General features: G+C 43.6%; 2 protein-coding genes across 17 annotated transcripts in view; both read left to right on the top strand.

Moving 5' to 3' along the window:
- LOC307074772 (NACHT, LRR and PYD domains-containing protein 3-like) overlaps positions 1-21,131 on the top strand; it is a 408,596-nt gene that overhangs the window by 127,271 nt on the left and 260,194 nt on the right. For 15 of the 16 annotated variants that reach the window (XM_079735098.1, XM_079735097.1, XM_079735103.1 and 12 more), the window contains 2 exons: positions 6,698-6,871; positions 7,348-7,521. In XM_079735098.1, coding sequence (XP_079591224.1) covers positions 6,698-6,871; positions 7,348-7,521 — 348 coding nt within the window. Of the gene's footprint in view, positions 1-2,211; positions 2,309-2,904; positions 3,019-3,193; positions 3,258-3,441; positions 3,671-4,469; positions 6,250-6,697; positions 6,872-7,347; positions 7,522-21,131 lie in introns of all 16 variants that reach the window. The other variant, XM_079735099.1, reaches the window with a different exon arrangement.
- Positions 17,539-18,329, top strand: LOC307075093 (stonustoxin subunit beta-like; the record flags this gene model as incomplete). Its single annotated transcript, XM_079735598.1, has 2 exons — positions 17,539-18,160; positions 18,315-18,329. Exons 1-2 carry the CDS (start codon positions 17,630-17,632, stop codon positions 18,327-18,329), a joined length of 546 nt encoding a protein of 181 aa, XP_079591724.1. The 5' UTR covers positions 17,539-17,629.

Genomic DNA, 21,131 nt, shown 5'->3' on the forward strand with positions numbered 1-21,131 from the left:
GGCCTCTTTTTGCCAGGCACCCGGCCTGGTTTTGGGGGGCTCAGAAAACTCATCCTAACTCAGACTGAAGCTGAATGTTTGCTTCCACACATGTTGGTTTAAAAAATAACAAACTTCTCTTTGTTAACTTATTTATCGAACGGTCACATCGTGCCATGAAGTGATTTCCGTCCACCGTTGCAACCTATTAAAGCTATCGCCCAGTTATATGCAGACCTGCATGATTTTATGCAAATGTTCATAACTAAATGTCAGAGGTTGTGGCAAAGATGTATTTTTTAACTTTCACGTTTCTTGTAGCTCTAACTGAATAATCACAATCGCGTTTCTAGTAGTGTTGTCAGTCACGATACTGGATTTTCTAACTTCGATACTATACCTGGAAAAATATCGATATTCTTTACCATTTTCGATATCAGGGGAAAAGTTTTTTTCAGGAAAGAACGTACTCAAAGTAAATAGAGTATATCTCCACAACTGCAAGGGCGATAATGTCATCTTTGTGCCAAAAGAAAGATTGTTGTGCAAGTGAAATATTCAATGGGGATAATACTTGGTTAAAGTGAATAAAGCCATGGAACACGGCATAAGTGTAAGATAACATTTCCACCTGAAATAATTGTCAGTTGGTCGTTATCAGTTGGGAGCGCTGTCTTACTATGAGACACAAATAAAGGTAGATATCTTACAATTTTGATACTTGACACCTCTGTTTAAAGTTCAGGGCAAATTTATTCGAATGCACCAAGCCAAACACTCGTAAATACACATATGGCCACTAGATTGCGCTGAAGAACATGTTTTCTGATTGAAGGCAATTTACCTTTTTCTTAAGAAACCTTCTCTGTCATTGATTGTAAACACCATGTTTAGTTGCAAAATTTGGCACAGACACTGGATTATCTGTTTATGGTGGTTTTATTCAATCAGAATCAACTTTGTGGACAAATATCACAAAGGTAAAACTTCATTTTTGGTTGTTAAGAAAAGGGGACGTTTCTTCTTAAGTCGTTATTTGCGAGTTTTAGTCACAGAATGATATGGTTTGGACTGTTGGAATAAGTGGAGGCTCAGCCTTAATATAATATATAGTTTGTGAGGGTCCAATTTCGTGAAAAAGATCGCTATTGCTGTGCATGTGCACAGTTATGAAACCCAAAACCGTGTTCTTGCATATTACTTTCCTTGGTAATTTGCCTCAATCCAAAGTACTTCCAAACCGCACTCCTCCGTCACTACTCCATTTCCCTTCTACCTAAACCGTTCGCGGAGGAGCTGCACTTCAGATGCTAGCTGTGTTGGCCAACCTTTAGTTAACACCTTCGGATCTCTGCCAGAGACCGCACTGCGAGTGAGTGACAGGAGGCGGGGCTATATTCAGGACAGCGAGTCTGTTAACTCGCTGTCCGAGAGAAGAGAAGACAGCGCGCTGATCTATAGCAAATACTTTTATTTTGTGTGATTTTGCGGAACAAAAGGTTGTTCTGCAGTTTCTAAAAACACTTGAATAAATAGCCTTTATATTAACATCCACCCAAAATCCACTTGCCCGTTCGGCCAATCAGAAATCAATCTCAACTTCCCCAAATATTACTTATAGTTGCCCCGGGCAAGCGGGCAACCGTTAATGTCGAGGCCTGGCGTTCAATATTTATGTGATATGTGTTCATAGCGACTAGCGACAGTCCAGACTGTTGCTGGACTGTACCACTTTCACAGGGGGGTTCCTGTGGGTCTAGACTCGATTCCTATGGCTTAAACCACAGCTGGGGCCATAGAGGGAGAGAAAGACTCGTTGGTCATAAGAGGATACCCTATCGATGTGTTGAGCTTCACCAGTTGATTTATATGGGATCTGTGGTTCAGTAAAGTGACAGATTTCAGACTTTGTTCCAGTAGAGAAATTATTCAAACGTTCTTTACTTTTTTAATTTTACCACAATGCATTTTTAAGTCTTTTTTATATATTTTTCGTGTTGTAGTTTAAGCACAGTTACAGTCTCCAAGGTGTTTAATTCTCATCTCTCATTTCTCATCTGCTGTACGCATCTGTACTGTAGTGAGGGCAGTGTGGTTATGTTGTGGGGTTCATATTGACGGTCTATGACGTCCATACTGCTTTAGTGTGACGCAGTCACAATAATCTCTCTCAATAAACAGCTAAAGTTCAGAAGGCAAATGAAGTGATGGATGAGTTGTGTTTGTGTCCAGGTCTCCAGTCTACTATGGATGAGGAGAGAGAGGAGAGGGGTCCTACCTCTAAGACCACTCTGTCTGGGGAACATGGCCGCTGGAGCAAAGCTAAGAGGTAAGAAGAGGATGTCTTTGTCTGTGACTGATGTCCATCTCAGAGCTCAGCAGTGATACATCATGACTCCATCATTAGTCTGAGTAAAAGCTGTGTGTGTGTTGAAGCCCAGAGCAGCAGCAGAGGGCAGACTCCCCTGGACCCAGCAATCGTATGAATGAAATTAATATTAAGACGACTTGTAGCAGACTTTACAGGTTTAATATTAAAAGGTTCAATGTCTTTCAAACTGCCCCATTTATTGAATCAGTTTGAATTGATCTTAGGAGGTGAATTGATATATTGAAACAAATAATCCATGAAGAATAACACAGGTCTGGGTAGAAATGTAGAAACTCTATTTTCTATGTTAGCTAAATACATTGTGAATCAACACTCTATGCACAGTATGAAGGGTACTGTTTTTATGTCAATATGTTAGTGCTTAAATGCCATAATAACTTCATTTTTCAGCTCCCCTTTATATTTATATTTCAAAAATCATAGAAAGATTATTGAAATGGAAAGTCATGAGATAGTAGTTGGGTAGCCCTGCAATAAATGATGATGAAACGATATCCACAAATCCTAACTTCCAGATGATGTTTGTTTTTCAGAAGGAGGCAGGAGAGAGCAGACTCCGCTGGACCCAGCTGTGTCTCCATGAAGAGTGACCACTCTATGGATCATCCTCCTGATTTTAAAGATGGACGCCCCTCCAGAGAGGAGAGGTAGGAGTTTCAAACAGACGATAAAAGAGACAAGTTGGTTGTTATCAGACTCTACTGATACTGATGTTTACAGATCAGGAAAAAACAATAGTGTGTGTGTGTGTGTGTGTGTGTGTGTGTGTGTGTGTGTGTGTGTGTGTGTGTGTGTGTGTGTGTGTGTGTGTGTTCCCCACAGACCACACCAAAAGAGTTCAATGGTTACCAGGTCTCTACAGCAGCATCAATCAGAGCTGATCAAGGTGTGTAAATGTCCACCAAGACATTTCACTTCAGCTCTACATAAACATCAGAAAGCATCTCTTGTGGAGCTCATAGTCTCCAGGCTTCCCTCTTTAGACCAGCGGACGTGAATCCAGGACAGATGCTTCTGATGTCCTCAGTGAGTTCAGAGTAAAGTTCTCCTTGATGTCTGTTCTGTTCCAGAGGGCTGAGGAGAACGCACACGCTTTCCTAGACAAGGAGCTGAAGAAGCTCTGGAGGGATCTCTTCTCAGATTACCCACAATGCTCAGAGAGTCAGAGGGAGGAGAAGGAGGAGGTGGATGGTAAGAAGGAGGAGCAGAGGAGGCGCGCCATAGAGGGAGTGGTGGACATCACAAAGCTCTGCCTGATGGAGATGAACCAGGAGGAACTGGCCGACACACTGGGGGACAGTAAGAGACTCTTTTTTAAATGCAGAAGAGACTCTTATCTTGAAGACAGAATGAATAATTATTTCAAAGAGCAGTATGAGACTCTTATTTGTTCTGTTCAGACTAAATGACATTCTGTAATATTTTTTACATTCCTATGTAGGGTTATTGTGGAGCATCAGGTTAAATGGTTTGATCCAGATATGTAGGGTTATTGTGGGGCATCAGGTTAAATGGTTTGATCCAGATATGAAGGGTTATTGTCGGGTATAAGGTTAAATGGATTGATCCAGATATGTAGGGTTATTGTCGGGGTATAAGGTTAAATGGTTTGATCCAGATATATTGGGTTATTGTGGGGGTATAAGGTTAAATGGTTTGATCCAGATATATTGGATTATTGTGTGTTATAAGGTTAAATGGTTTGATCCAGATATGGAGGGTTATTGTGGGGGTATAAGGTTAAATGGTTTGATCCAGATATGTAAAGTTATTGTGTGTCCATCAGGTTAAAGAATTGTAAACATTAAACTGCAAATCAACAGCATAACAACTCAGTGGAAAAGATGCAGCACTATCTTGTTGCACTATCAATTCACTTTTCACTATCATTCTTATAGAATTAGACGAATCATTTTGCTGTGGAAATAAAAAACAAAATTATAAATAAATTATCCAGTCCTTGTCACGACCAGCTTCTTGAACCACAAGTAATGAAGCCAATAAATATCATGAGGTTGATCATTTTACAGGAAATATTGACATGCTTCCACTGATGTCACCATCCACTAACTGATGTCTTCTGTTCATTCTCAATTAGAATTTGCTGCTGTCGAGTGCCAACATAAAGTCAAGTCTCATTTGAAGAAGAAATCCCGCCATGTGGTTGAGGGACTCCCTAAAGCAGGAGAGAAAACCGATCTGAATGACTTCTTCACAGAGATCTTCATCACAGAGAGAGGCATTGGAGAAGTCAACAAGGAACATGAGGTCAGACTGATTGAAACAGCTTCCAGGAAACCGGCCAAGGAAGAAACGCCAATCAAATGTGAAGAAATCTTTAAACCCTTACCTGGAAAAGATCAACAAATCAGGACAATAATGACAACTGGAGTGGCCGGCATTGGTAAATCCATCTTAACACACAAGTTCACTTTGGACTGGGCTGAAGGCAAAACCAACCGTGACATACACTTCACATTTCTCCTCACTTTCAGAGAGCTGAATTTAGTGAAAGAGAAAGAGTTAAGCTTGGTTGAACTTCTTCATCACTTCTTTATTGGGGCCAAAGTAGCAGGAATCTGCAGATACGACCGGTTCAACGTTGTGTTCATCTTGGATGGTCTGGATGAGTGTCGAATTCCTCTGAACTTCCAGAACAATACGATCTGGACTGATGTCACAAAGCCGACCTCAGTGGACGTGCTGCTGACAAACCTCATCAGGGGCTTTCTGCTTCCCTCCGCTCGCATCTGGATAACCACACGCCCTGCGGCAGCCAATCAGATCCCTGCTGAGTGTGTTGACATGGTGACAGAGGTGAGAGGGTTCACCGACCCACAGAAGGAGGAGTACTTCAGAAAAAGATTCAAAACCGAGACGCTGGCCAACAAAATCATCTCCCACATCAAGAAATCACGAAGCCTCCACATCATGTGTCACATCCCAGTCTTCTGTTGGATCACTGCTACAGTTCAGGAGAACATCTTCGAATCCCAGATCGAAGAGATGCCCAAGACCCTGACTCAGATGTACATCCACTTCTTGAGGGTTCAGTCCATACAGGGGGACAGGAAGTATCCTAGGAGAGCTGAAACAGGTCCACACTTGAGTTCAGAGAGCAGGAATATCATTGTTTCTCTTGGAAAACTGGCTTTTAACCAGCTGGAGAAAGGAAACCTGATCTTCTACGAGGCAGACCTGGCAGAGTGTGGCATCGACATCAGAGCAGCCTCAGTGTACTCAGGAGTGTTCACCCAGATCTTTAAAGAGGAGTTTGGGCTGTACCAGGACAAGGTGTTCTGCTTTGTCCATCTGAGCATCCAGGAGTTTCTGGCTGCCCTTTATGTCTTTCTGTCCTTCATCAAAACTGGGGTCAATCTGCTCTCAGAAGAACAACCCACCTCTGGGAAAGCTAAACTCCTCCTCCTCTACCAGAGTGCTGTGGACAAGGCCTTACAGAGTGAGAACGGACACCTGGACTTGTTCCTCCGCTTCCTCCTGGGCCTCTCTCTGGAGACCAATCAGATTGTCCTACAAGGTCTGCTGGGACGGACAGGAACTAGCTCACTGACCAATACAGGAACAGTGTCTTACATCAAGGAGAAGATAAAAGGATATCTCTCTCCAGAGAGAAGCATCAATCTGTTCCACTGTCTGAATGAGCTGAACGACCGTTCTCTAGTGAAGGAGATCGAAGAGTACCTGACATCAGGAAGTCTCTCTGGAAAATCTCTCTCTCCTGCTCAACTGTCGGCTCTGGTCTTCATCTTACTGACATCAGAAAAGGAGCTGGACGTGTTTGACCTGAAGAAATACTCTGCTTCAGAGGAGGGTCTTCTGAGGCTGCTGCCAGTGGTCAAAGCCTCCAAAACATCTCTGTAGGTTCACTCGTAACAGGAATTAAAATACACACAACACAATATACATAAAACTTAAATATAAGGTAAAAATACCATGCAAAAGATCTCTGTAAGTTCATAACAACATGTTTTACTATTCTACTCATAACAGAATAGGGTTAAGTTAAGTTATATAATAATATACAAAACATCTCTGTAGGTGTCCTATTAACGTTTAATGTATTACAGTACACATAAGAGAATATTCAGAACAATAGAACATAGAAGTAGTTTTCATTTAAAAACATTTTCAATCTCAACTACACAACTATTTAACATTTTACATTGAATATATAATGAACATTTATACATCTAATTATGTAGTATTTTTTGTTAAACTAATCACATTCCTTCATTGTGGAATAACTTAAAGATTTATGTTATTTTAATCACAGTTCCTAACAGGTTGTGTTTATTTTGTGTGAAGGCTCAATGGCTGTCATCTGTCAGAGAGATGCTGTGAAGCTCTGGCCTCAGTTCTCAGCTCCAACTCCTCTAGTCTGAGAGAGCTGGACCTGAGTACCAATGATCTGCAGGATTCAGGAGTGAAGCTGCTCTCTGCTGGACTGGGGAGTCCACACTGTACACTGGAAACTCTCAGGTCAGTTTTACCCAATGGTCAAACAATAACACCAAAAGGTTCAATATCAGAAGACATTTAACAGATTTACATCCAGAAAGGTTAGGTCATAAATACATTGTTTTCATAAGAATAACTCAACATATTTATATTTTTGTTGGCATGGCAGTTTAGAAAGACATTATATTCTTAGTTTGTTAATGATGGTATAATGTGTATGTTGTATAAGATTCTGATTATCATGTAGTCAGACAGTAAAGTGCGGTTTAGAGTTGTTTAATAAAGTTTAATAACAACCTATTAATAAAACTGTATGTTTAAGTGAAGTATAATGATACTTTTTGCTGGATAATTTAACATCTGTGTGAAATGTTTGACTTGATATTTTAAGATCCAGGTTATTCATATTATTTATTTCATGTATTTAAAAAAACTGGTTATAATTCTCCTATAATTTAATTACAGTTCCTAACAGGTTGTGTTTATTTTTTGTGAAGGCTCAATGGCTGTCATCTGTCAAAGAGATGCTGTGAAGCTCTGGCCTCAGTTCTCAGCTCCAACTCCTCTAGTCTGAGAGAGCTGGACCTGAGTACCAATGATCTGCAGGATTCAGGAGTGAAGCTGCTCTCTGCTGGACTGGGGAGTCCACACTGTACACTGGAAACTCTCAGGTCAGTTTAAATCAATGTGCAGATGCACCACAATCCATATCAGAGAACAGTTATATTACTCAGCTGATAACTCAGTACCTGTGATGACCACATTAATGACTTTGGTATCATAGAAATGCTACATCTTGTTGTTACATGGATATAGTTATAGATCCATATGCTAGCAAATTTTTAATCATAAAAACAAACATGAACACAAAATATAACGATAGTGTCTCCCGTGTACGGGACGGTGATAGTTGAGAGCAGGGTGAAATACAGGGGGTCTTGGGAGGGTCTGAGACCTCTAGTTGGACACTTAAGACCCCCTCAAAGCAACATTTTGGAGGGTCTATCAAAATAGATATTAGAAACTTGCAATTGTCTAACAAAATGCATTTTAAAAGCTTAATATGTTTAGTATTCATTATTCAAATCACAAAACATTTATTCACAAATATGGATTGGTTCCAGAATAACATTGTCAGATTGCTAAACCAGGCTGAAGAGATAACTCAATATTTTAAAACATTTGTAACCATGTTCAGAACATTTGGTTGTATTGATGATATTTGGGTTCAACCAATAGGATGGGTTGATATAGAGACTTCGGGGTCATCTGGGGAAGGGTGAGAGGTCACGAGTGAGCGGGAAAAAGGAGAGAGAGGGAAGAGACAAAGGAGGAGAGAACTTTATTCTCTGTAGAGATCGCCCAGCTAAATTACGTTTAAACATTTACTTCTTAGTTGTTTGACGGTTAAAGGAGTACGGGAGAGAGTGTATGTGGGGATGGTTTTATTGGTGTTTCTGTTTGTGTCTGGGATGTTTTGGACGGAAACCTCAGTCTTCTCCACTCCCTATAATGGTACCGGGACTTTTTCTTGCACGTGTTAAGAGCGAAGAGTCTATTGTGTTCCAACACTGAGCCCAGACAGGCCTGCACTGTTTATGACGGCACATCACTGACAAAAGGCGCGCGCAAACATCACTTCCCGGGCGAACAACTAACACATCCGTGCGCACAAATCATTATTGTAAACACTTTAACTGCACTTGCGGTCAGCAGTTATTTGATCGCGAGAGCAGGGGCGCTGCCAGGAATTTTGGGCCCTATGAAAGATTCTAATTTTGGGCCCCCCCCCCAACATCTATCGACTGTTTTTTCAAAACAATCGATAAAAAAAAACATTTCAAGACATTTCAAAAAAAAAAAAAAGGCAATAATATATTATATTATTAATTGCCATCCGCGGGCCGTGGGCCGTGCTGCGTTGGGCTGGGCCCTTAGAATCAGTACCACTTTTCCCCGCCAGGCAGCGCCCCTGCGCGAGAGCAACAATAAAGCCTGTGAAGCAGAAACGATTCATTGAGCGCGCACGTAAAGTCGAGCAGTACACAACTGACACCCCTGCACCCACAAATGCTGTCTTTGCTTCTCATACATAACATCTAGATGCACTGATAACATGTATTACAATACAATACACAATATACTACAATAAATGTAACATTAACATACAAATTGGTTTACAAACCTGTCGTTTTCTTTTAGAAAAGTTCATCGAATAAGGATGGCTTTTAACTGACTTTATTTGGTAAAGGTTCGGTATGGTATCTATGGAGCTAAAGGAGGGGTATTGTATATGCACGCGTGGAGATACGCTTAGTTGGTCCTCTAATAGATGTTCTGCCTCTAGAGTGTCTGATGTGTTCTGGGTAGCTCTCTCCTTAGACACGGGGCAGGCGTGGCCTCTATGACGTACTACGTGCTCTGATTGGCTAGGGTGTTGAGCGCCCGCCTCTGACCTCCTCGTATGTGTGATGGTGCTGCCATCTTGTGGCTATGTGCGGTTATTACAGCTTATATGTTTGGCCCTGCTCCCTTGTGGCTATGTGCGGATATTACAGTTTATATGCTGATTTGCGTCACAAACCCTACAAAAAAAAACTATTAAATACCGTACATTTTACACCCAATATACAATAACATAAGGATCTAATGTATTGACTAATATATTTTTGTTTAATTAATAAAACACAAAATTCCACGAGGCGGAATCCGGAACGGACTGAGAAGCAAGGCATATAATCCTCCGTTGCCGAGTATTCTGCTCGCGAATGTTCAGTCGTTGTTAAATAAGATGGATGATGTCAGGGCACGGATTGCTTTCCATTGGGACATCAGAGACTGCAACATCTTATGTTACTGAATCCTGGTTGTCCCCTTCTGTACCAGACCACTCGGTCACACCAGCCGAGCACTTCCACATCGCTCGCAAGGATAGAACAGAAGATTCCTGGAAATCCAAAGGCGGCGGAGTTTGTCTCATGACAAACAAGAAATGGTGTGACCCGAGGAATACCAGCGTCCTCTCCACTGGCTGTTCCTCCCACCAGGAACACCTGACCATCTTGTGTCGTCCACACTACCTGCCCCGTGAGTTCACAGCAATCATCCCCATGGCGGTCTACATTCCCCCTCATGCTGAGGAATCCATCCGCATCTTTCCCCATCCGGCGGCTGAGGAAGTTCAAGGTCTCCCCTCCATCCTGAGGACCTTCTACTCTGCAGCTGTGGAGAGCATCCTCACAGGCTGCATATCAGCCTGGTATGGAAGCTGCACCGCACGAGACCGCTCAGCAGAGCGAACCATTAGGTTAACCCTCCCCACCCTGGAATATACATACAGCAAGAGGGGGAGGGCTAGGGCCAGGAGAATCAGGCAGGACGCCTCTCACCCAGATGCTGGCCTCTTCACCAGGAGCGTCGCTAGCAATTGAAAACATTCGGGGCTGTAGCTCAGAAGTTAGAGTCCTTTCAAAACGGGGGTTCGGGGGTTTCTCCCCAGAGAAAATTTGAAAATCAGCTGATGAACATGCAATTGTAATGTAGTTTGAGAAGTAAAGGAAAGACCAATCGTCATGTCTGACTCACGTCAGGGCAGGCCTACTGAGTAGGTTAATGTTGACGTTAAGGATAGGAAAGTGCACCACATGCACCAGCAGCCAAAATGAGGCATTAGAAAAGCCTGTAGCCAAATAAACACTGTCATGCGCCTACCCGATGTCAAGTGGACCGGGTTGAATTCACTCTGCGGGACTCCTGAATCTGTGCAAACTAGAGCAGCTCTAAACAGCAATATCGACGTGATGCGCTATGCATAGAGAATCAAATTTGCAACATTTTGCAACAAATGATTCTAAATCTGCCCATAAATGTACAAGTCAGGATTTTGCGTTTTCACTGGCTACAATATTGCATCAGTCAGTTGTCAAATTTGCTGAACAAAATGTTAAACTTCAATAATTGTTCATAATCAACTTATATAGTTCATTTATTTAAGCTCTCAATAGCAGATACAGCTTCGCCACATCGGCGGGAAAACCCGGCACACGCAAAGTACATCCATGGAATCAGCCGTTCACAGCCAGTCTGCATGAATCGTATGACAACTGGATGGCAGGGGATGCGGACAAGGAATACACCGCAGGGGGGAACATGAGAGCCCCAGCTCGCCGCATACTAGTAGCCTGGGTGCTTAAAGCGTGGAACAAGCTGGATACGGAGCGGGTGAAAAACTCCTTAAAAGTGTGTGTGTGTGTGTGTGTGTGTGTGTGTGTGTGTGTTTGTGTTTGTTTGTGTGTCACTCTGTTCCAGGGTTTCCGCGGAGTTGTTAAAGGTATAGAAAGGTATTAAATGAAATTAGCCCAAATTAAGGCCATTAAAAAGTATTCAAAAGTTATAAACGTCATCTGACAAGGTATTAAATTTCCAACAAGGCCTATGAGTTTTTCAATTTGTGTAATTTACGTGCAGACCTATCTCCTAAAATGACTAAACTTGCGTGGATTTATTTTTATGTTGCAGTAGGACCTGAGTGATATCAATGATGTCACGCGGTGCGCGCGCTGAAACAAACTGGATATACCCGGCTGGCTTGCTGCCAAACCACTTAGCGAGTTCGCTTCTGTTAGTTCAAAGTCATTTGAAAGACAATAATGGGGAAATGCAAATGTTCGGACCTCTGGCCGGAGGAATCGATATTTAAAGACTTGTACGGTATAAACGTATCGGGGGATTATTTGTTTATCAACACGGCGGATGCGCGTGTTTGTTTGACTGGTTGCCATGGTTATCTCTGTGTGGTTAATTTGCAGTTGCGGTGTTTATTAGCGATGTTGTCAGATTACTGTTACATCAAACTGTAATCAGACAACGCGGTTATATGCTATAGACCCTATAGCAGTGGTCGGCAAATAGGGGCCCGCGGGCCAATTTTGGCCCGCCATCTATTCTGTCTGGCCCACGAGATGACGTTAATTTGATGTAAAAAAAAAAAAAAAAGAATAATTAATTTGAAAAAAAATATTTTCAACCCCATATTTAAAAAAAAAATAGAAAAAAGGCATACAGCAATCCCATCAATTTCGAAACATTTATTGAGGTATAGAAGATAGTCCTAAAGTGACAAAACAACAGGTGGAACATCTGTGCAGTTATCCATGACGCACAGGTCGGAACGGTATTGGCACGCGAGTGCACGTAATCTTGTGCAAAAAAAACCCAAAAGTGTCCCCTCTCCCTCCTCCAGTGGGCAAGGTAAAAAATAGTCTACGTTTCGTTAAATTAACAACATAACAAGGTCTGCTCAAATGTGAAATGGCCCAATTAAAATAAAACTTAAAGAAAGTGAAAGATGAATGCACATTGTCCGCGTGGGAGAAGGATCTGCGCTGCTCCTGAATAAAGACAGAAAAAAGGGAATTTACAATTTAAATAAGATCAAACAATATAACTGGGCATTTTTTTTAGGCCTACTATTTAAAAAGGCCAGTAGGCTACTCACTTAATGGGAAAAGTGGCTCCTCCCTTCGGTCACAATTTTGTGGATGTCGGGCGACAGGGATGTCACTTTTATTCTCAAGCAGTTCTCCAAGCTTGCATTGGTCAGACGGTTCCTCTCGTGTGTCTTGATTGCATTCATTGACGAAAAGCTGGACTCACACGTGTAGGTAGATGGAAACATCGTCAGCACATAAAGGGCAAGTTTCTTGATACCCATGTACTCTTCTGAGCATCCGATCCAGAAATCCTCCACGGAATGCGCACTAAACGCATCACGGACGAGGGAGCTTGACTGGAAATCGATGAGCTCCAACTGAAGCGTTGCCTCGTCCAACGAGCTCATGGTTGTTTTGGCCAGTGAGGAGAATTCCTCGCTTCGCTTGGACAATGGGTCGCGGACAAAGCCAACAATTTCCCTTGGGACACAGTAGTCTCGGAACCGCGACTGAAAGTTGTCCCGTAGCTTGTCAAGGAATTCAGTCATAATTCCTGTCACTCGCCCCCCTGCCTGTGATTTTAATGTTGCAAAGTGCAAGAGCCTTCCACTTGCTAGATCAGACTGGAACAACTCCAGCTTCCTTGTAAACGAATCCATCTTCTCGATCAGGTCCACAATGGTTTTCCCTCTCCCTTGTAGTTGCAGGTTCAGCTGGTTAAGATGGCCAAAAATATCAGTTAAAAACGCCATGTTTGAGATGGACATTTCACCTTCTAGAAAGGCCAGGTGATCGTCTGAAGCACGCATCTTGCTCATTCGCAGGAAAGTTTTCACTTGATCTAGTAGCGCACAGAAGTGCTCCAGTGCCTTTCCTTTACTTAACCAGCGCACGTCATTGTGAAGTAGCAGATCTTCGTAGCAGGCCTCTGACTCAGCAACAAGTTGGCGAAAAAGACGGTGCTGTGTGCTTGATGCACCCCGGACAAAATTAATGACTCTCATCACTTTATCCATGACACTCTTCAGCTCGCCACTGAGTCTGGCGCACAGGACACTCTGGTGAATTAGGCAATGTAGTGCGTGCATTTGTGGTGCTATCTCCTTCAATCGGGCCACCAGACCTCTGTGGCAACCAACCATGGCAGGTGCACCGTCTGTCACGATGAGGTTTATTTTCTCAAATGGTAGTGCATGTTGTTTAATCAATTCCTCCACTTTGGCAAACATAACATCCCCAGTGGTGTTCCCTTCTAATGGAATTAGAGCCAACAACTCCTCCCTGAACTCCTTCCCATCAAAATACCGCACGTATATGCACATCTGACTGATATCAGTGTTGTCTGTACTCTCGTCAATGGCAACGGAAAAGTAGTTGGCCTGACTCAGGCCACTCATAATTGATCCGTGCACATCGTCAGATAGGCTCTCTATGCGTCGGGAAGCTGACCTCGCTGAGAGCGGCATTTGTTTCACTGAGGCAATCACTCCATCCATTGACTTATCTGTAGCCAGCTCCTCCAAAACAGCCACCATCACTTCCTTAAAAACCTCTGCGTCCGTAAATGGTTTGTTGTGACGGGTAAGAACCCATGCTGCTTTAAGGGACGCACTTGTAACCCTCTGCTGCTCGGTGAATGACCTGACAAGTATTTTGTTGCTGTGTGCATATCCAGCCTCCAATGCTTTAATTTTATTCGTTCGCACCTCTGTCCCAGGAGGATATGCGTTTTTGAACTGGCCATGTTTTGTCTCATGGTGTCTTCTGATGTTATATTCTTTGCAAACGGCAACAGCCTCGTTGCAAAGGAGACATGTAGGCTTGGCATTACTAAATGCAGGCAGGATAAACGCATACCTCTGCTTCCATTCTTCTTTGTAGGTCCTGCATTCTGAATCAATTTTTCTTTTCAAGGCTTTCAACAACGACATTTTGCATCGATAACTAGCATAGCAATGTTCAGCTAATCATTTTTACACGTCATCTAAAAGAATATTTGTATACGGCAGGTTGCTAGGCAATCGCCTGTTTCATGAGCGACGACACGAGATGCAGCAGGCGGCATAAAAACAGCGAACCTAAGCAAATAAAGTTTTTTAATGGAATTAAATTAAATGCATTTTAAAAGTTAGATGATGTTTATTTTATTTTAATATAATAAAATAAATAAAAAAATTTAAATAGTAGCCCCCCCCCCCCCCCCCCAAAAAAAAAAATCTATGGCCCGCGATGCCATTGTCTGAAAAAAAATTGGCCCGCGTTCAAACGTAATTGCCGACCCCTGCCCTATAGTATCTGTTGTATAAAGGCTGGGACGAATTTCGAATTGTAAATATGTACACTTTATGTTGAAAGTATAGACCGTCGCGATTCCCATTGAAACGAATGGCGCGGTGATTATTCTTCAAAACGAGAGCTGTTAAATTGTGGAAAATGAATTAAACTGTAATCAGATAACGCGGTTATATACTATAGACCCTAGAATATCTGTGGTATAAAGGCTGGGACGAATTTCAAATTCTAAATATGTACAATCCACAACGTTAGCTCTCTGGCTCATAGCTCACCTTACTAAAATACCTCCCGTTGCCAAGTCGTAGCTAAGGTCCGTCCTATTTATGTGAAAAACTTTATATTTGGATTGTAAAACGCATGAAAATATAAATGAATGATCTTGATTTATTTTCTTCGGCAAGTGACCATGGTATAAGCGGGATAATGCCCTTAGAGGTGTCAAAAACATGTTTGATGGATCGTAATTAAAGGGGACTACTTTGAGAGGGAGATGAACTCAAACAGAGTATACATTTAATAAGCATGCACTACGAATAAGAAAAAGCATAATTATTAATTAAAGCATTTTAATTGTTTTATTATGTTGGCAAGCAAGAAGTAGAATAAATGGGATAATCAGTCTTAATAAAATGGTTTGTGCAACCAACCGCACAACAAGACATGATTGCGGTTCTTATCGCTCTCGTCTCTTCCTGCATATGACATGCGCGTAGAGCGGGGAGTGACGTAGACTGATAATCCCTCTATAGAAATCACACTGGTGTGAATTTGCGCTACGGTATGGATTTTGACGTCACCGTGAGACCGGTGTGACCGGTAGACAGCCGCGTTTACATGGACACTTCTGATCCGATTAGAAGTGGAAGAACAGCTCAATCAGAATACAATTCTCTGATCGGAATATAATTCCATGCGGAATAGAAGAGGTGGTGTAGTCCGCTATAATCAACATGTATACACTTATTCCGATTGGTTTGGGGTGGGTGCGGCTACTTTATAACTTAGAGGGATGGGATCAGCAGCTGCAGTAGTTCGCAATTGGTCAGTCGGTACTTTTATGCATACCGAACTTGACCGCTGTCAAGGAAAGTGGATTTTTTGCCTGATTCACGTCCTTCTTATCGCTCCGTAAGTAGTCCCGTAATTTATCAACCCCAGCGCGTCAGGTTTCTGAGCGACGTCAACGTCTTTGGCGGACTATTTCTCTGCTGTTTTGGCAAGGAGCCGTGTAATAATGTATAGAGCATCGCCGGTCATTATCGAAAATAATACCCTTCAGGACGAAGCAAGACACCTCTTGAAGTCGTGCTGGTATTAAAAAATATGGTTAGGGTATTAAAAAGGTATTAAAAGGTAGTAAATTCAACTTAAGAATTTCTGCATAAACCCTGTGTTCAAGCCTGCACGAGAGTTCAATGTTGATAATAGCTGTTACGTCTTTCTGACCAATCGCAGTTCAAGGCCGACCTGGGCTGTACCACTTCGGGAGGGGGCGCTCAGTTACTCCCCTCTAGACAAAATGGAATTGGTTGTGACGTTGACCCGGCGGCCCAGAAACGTTACCGGCCCACAGGGAATTCTCCCAACTCTCCCGATTGTGTGTGTGTGTGTGTGTGTGTGTGTGTGTGTGTGTGTGTGTGTGTGTGTGTGTGTGTGTGTGTGTGTAGGCGTTATTCGATTGCCTGGTAAACATGTACAGTAATATTCATACTGGTTTGAAAAATAAATGTTAAAGTATTTCCCATCGTTGCTGAGCAAGAGTTTTGTTCTAAAGTTCAGTGATTGAAACAAATAAAAGCCCGGGCTATTTATTTTACGGTGCCACTGTCATGCACCTACCCGATGTCAAGTGGACCGGGTTGAACTCACTGCGGGTCTCTCTTCTTACATCCATCTTACCAAAGATATTTTATTACTGTCCATCTCAACACTCTGATCTCACTAAAAGGCTAGCAGCACGAAACAGCAATATCGACGAGATGCGCTATGCATAGAGAAGACAGAATACCGACGTTGAATTTGCAACATTTTGCAACAAATTATTCTAAATCTGCCCATATATGGACACGTCAGAATGATGCGGTTTTCACTGGCTACAATGTTGCATCTGTGGCTGCTGGTAACGCAACCACAAAGAAGTGAACTCTACGGGGCTATTTTCATCATTATGTTTTTTTGGGGGTTTTTTTTTGACGGCACAGCGATCCGGGGCTATTCCCAAAAGATCCGGGGCTATAGCTTCGAATCCCCTATATACCATTTTTTCATTTTTTTCTATTTTTAAGGGAAGTATAACGGTACGATTTGTTTATTAACTGTGCGTGTCTGTGCGTGCGTGCAGGTTGTCTGGCTGCCTGGTCACACAGGAAGGCTGTGCTTCTCTGGCCTCAGCTCTGAGCTCCAACCCCTCCCATCTGAGAGAGCTGGACCTGAGCTACAATCACCCAGGAGACTCTGGAGCTGCGCTGCTCTCTGCTGGACTGGAGGATCCAAGCTGGAGACTGGACACTCTCAGGTATGGAGAGGACAGCTCACCACTCAGGGACAAAGTCTCCTACGAGGATTCAAGCCGCTGCTAGATGAAGTGGTTTGAAGAGGCAGCTGTAACTCATGTTGTGTACAACGTGATGAGACGGCCGATGATGAAGGTGAATGTTTCAACATGCTGCTCTCACTTTGTTTCCCCCCCAGTGTGGAGCATGGTGGAGTGTGGAGGCTGAAACCAGTTCCACAGAGATGTAAGTGTCTGTTTGATTCATCACATCACACACTCACTACTGAGATGGAAAGTCCATCCACACAGCAGGAAGTGAGATCAGATCCTACTGGGAATGAGGATGATGGCTGACATCATGTATCTTCCATATGTTAATACTGTCCAATCATCATGAAGATAACATCTGGGCTCGGGGGAGGGGGGGGGGTGTAGGTGGAGTCTGAAGCAATAGCGTTACTATAACATCACATGACCCCCCCCCCCCCTCACATGTCATGTTCAGGAGAACAGTACCAGTGATGATGATGAGGATGAAGAAGGGTTCAGCAGCTCATCATGTCTGGTTCTCCCTCAGATGCCTGTGAACTCACCCTGGACCCCAACACGGCCCACAGAGACCTCTCTCTGTCTGAGGACAACAGGAAGGTGACGGGGGCCGGAGAGAACCAGTCGTATCCGGATCACCCAGAGAGATTTGACTCCTGGCCCCAGGTGTTGGGTAGAGAGGCTCTGACTGGCCGCTGTTACTGGGAGGTAGAGAGGGAAGGACGTGTTGAGATAGGAGTGACATACAGAGGAATCCCAAGGAGAGGAGGGGGTGATGACAGCTGGCTTGGAGGGAACAACAAGTCCTGGGGTCTTTATTGTTCTGATGGTCGTTACTCTGCCGTGTACAACAGTAGATATACAGACCTCCCTCCCCCCCCCGCTGGCTCCACCAGAGTAGCAGTGTATCTGGACCGGCCTGCTGGCTCTCTGTCCTTCTACAGAGTGTCCCCAGGTGGAGGAGGGTCCTCAGACACACTGACACACCTCCACACCTTCTGGTCCTCCTTCACCCAGGAGGACCTCCTCCCCGGGGTGGGGGTATGGTGGGGGGGCAGCGTCTCTGTGATCCCTCAGCGGTAGGGGGGGTCCTCAGTGGGGTCCTTGGGGTGGTGGACCTCCTCCCTGGGGTGTTGGTATGGGGGTGGGGTCCTCCTCGACTCTGTGTCCGCCCTCCCCGGGTCCTTGCCCTTAGGCCCCGGGCCCCTAAGGGGTTTGGGCCCTAAGGCTCCTCAGTGTCTCTGTGTCCGTTGTAGACGCACGCACGGACGCGCACACACACACACACACACGCACACGCACACGCACACACGCACACACTGAAGGGGTGAGGGGGGTTATGGCCTGGTGGCTCATTGTCTCTGTGTCAGTTATAGTCGCTCTCTCTCTCTCTGTCTCTCTCTGTCTCGCTCCCTCCCTCTCTCTCTCTCTCTGTCTCTGTCTCTCTCTCTCTCGCTCTCTCTCTCTCCCTCTGTCTCTCTCTCTGTCTCTGTCTCTCTCTCTCTCTCTGTCTCTCTCGCTCTCTCTCTCCCTCTCTCTCTCTCTCCCTCCCTCTCTCTCTCTCGCTCTCTCTCACACACACACACACACGGATATATGAACACACACACACAGACATCTATATATGAACACAAACACACACACCCAGTGGAGGCTTCTCCTGTGAGGAGAGGGAGGAAGATCCTCCCTAACATTGTTGAGAATAAAAAATGATTGTCCAGACTACTTTAATGAATTAATGCCCTTAAATAGGAATACTTTAATGCCTTTGTATACGTTATGTTCGTTTCCCTGGGTAAAGGGACATTAGTACCCCCTATCGCCTATTGACAATTACTACAGGGAGGACGTTCCTCCCTCAGCCTCTGTTCACTCCCATTCATTTCCCCTGAAGTGTTGGCGGCCGGTGAATAACATGGGGCTCAATGGGAGAGAGGAGGAAAGTCCTCCTCTGGGTGGGTGGGCCTAGCTAAGGGGTCTGGATCCCGCCTACGTCTGTTCACGAATAGGCTGGAGCCCTGGCTGCGCTATGAACCAATAAGAGGAGCCCTGGCTGCGCTATGAACCAATAAGAAGGAGCCCTGGCTGCGCTATGAACCAATAAGGAGCCCTGGCTGCGCTATGAACCAATCAGAAGGAGCCCTGGCTGCGCTATGAACCAATAAGGAGCCCTGGCTGCGCTATGAACCAATAAGAGGAGCCCTGGCTGCGCTATGAACCAATAAGAGGAGCCCTGGCTGCGCTATGAACCAATAAGAGGAGCCCTGGCTGCGCTATGAACCAATAAGGAGCCCTGGCTGAGGAGCAGCCCAGAGGGAGGGGTTATCCCCTCAAGTCTTTGTTACGAGAACCAACAAACCCGCTCAGTGGAATGCCTTGTGTTCACCGAGCGGTGCGCTACTGCTCGTTGCGGTACAGTGCGGCTCTGTTCACTTATATTGACGTTTCCGTAGCCCACGGCCGGGCTGCAGAGCCCGCGAGGAGGGTTGACTTGATCTATAAATGAAGTCCCTCAATCTTAACTGGCCTAACACCGTGACCAACATTCTGAAACATCCATTAACATCCACATTAGCCTCAAACAATGGGATGTTTATAGCCCACGTAAATAGTTGTGAAATAATGTCCTTGTTGTTCTGTTTGATATTGTTCTGTTTGATATTGTGGAAAGGATGTTAGTGAATGATTCAGAGCATGATGCATTTTAAATGGCATCACTTTTGGTATTGTTTCTTTATTTTTCTCAAAACAATTGTAGCTGAAAATAAACATAGCCAAATTACAACCAATAGCTTCAGTCATTGAGGGCAAAAATATGCCCAATGATAGGCCAAGATTTTTTTATTTAGTTTTACAAATCAAGAGTAGGCCTGATTTGACTAATGGGCATTGCATCCTTTCCTTCTGCCCTAGTGGTCCAAGACATGCTGCCCACCAGCTTTCAAAGTCCAATGCTGCCACTGATGGATTTTTATCAATTCACATAATTATCCCTCCCTGCTATTTTGTAGTTTATCAAACCATCCTGAAACAACTTGAGTGTCACATACTTATGCCACAATAGTCCACTATCAGTGCAAGCAGGCCAATGGCAACCAAGAACTCAGTCCTTCCTCCCTCACTTTAAAAACCACCAGCCGCCACTCCACACACCTGTATATATGAACACACACATAAATATGAACACACACACCCACACGTACATATGAACACACACACGCATATATAATCACTCAAATATACACACAGACACACACATGCAAACGCGCACACACTGCACACATGCATATTTAAACTTGTGCACAGCCCGCATGCACACACCACACACGCATTTATGATCAGACATACACGTACGCACGCACACAAACACATATACAATATATGAACACACACACACACAGATATGAACCCACACACACACGCAGATATGAATACACACACGACGTAGATATGAACATGGACTAAACACTAGATATGCGCACAGACTAAATACACATGTATAAATAGAAATACACACACACAGACTACAAACACATGTTTATAGCGACACACACACACTGTGTTTTGGTGATTTAAATTGACATACTCAACTATAATCCAAATGATATATAGTTTTCTTGGGCTTCTGGAAGTTGGTCTTGATAAACCATGAAAGGAAGATACTTTTAAGATCTTACATAAGGTTAACTAAGCAGGTTTTACAAAGACTTCTAATGTCAAATGATTTTAATTATTGATTCATGATAAATCTAAACATACAATATTGTATATATTTTCAGACGTTAACAGTTTCATACTGCAGGGCTCTGATATAAGTTTATATTTTGATAAGCCAAACATGGAACCTGATTTAAAGCAGCTTTTAATATGATATTCATAATGCCAGCGGTCTGGGAAAAGCTATAGATCATGTTGTGATGGCTTTAAACTGAGTATTGATTCCTTGTGTTCTGTGGGGAACAACACAGCAGCAGACGATGTTCAGTTATCAAAGATATGTGCACACCTGTTT

Source organism: Pollachius pollachius (assembly GCF_949987615.1).
Source record: "Pollachius pollachius genome assembly, chromosome: 4".
In the NCBI taxonomy this organism is placed as follows: Eukaryota; Metazoa; Chordata; class Actinopteri; order Gadiformes; family Gadidae; genus Pollachius; species Pollachius pollachius.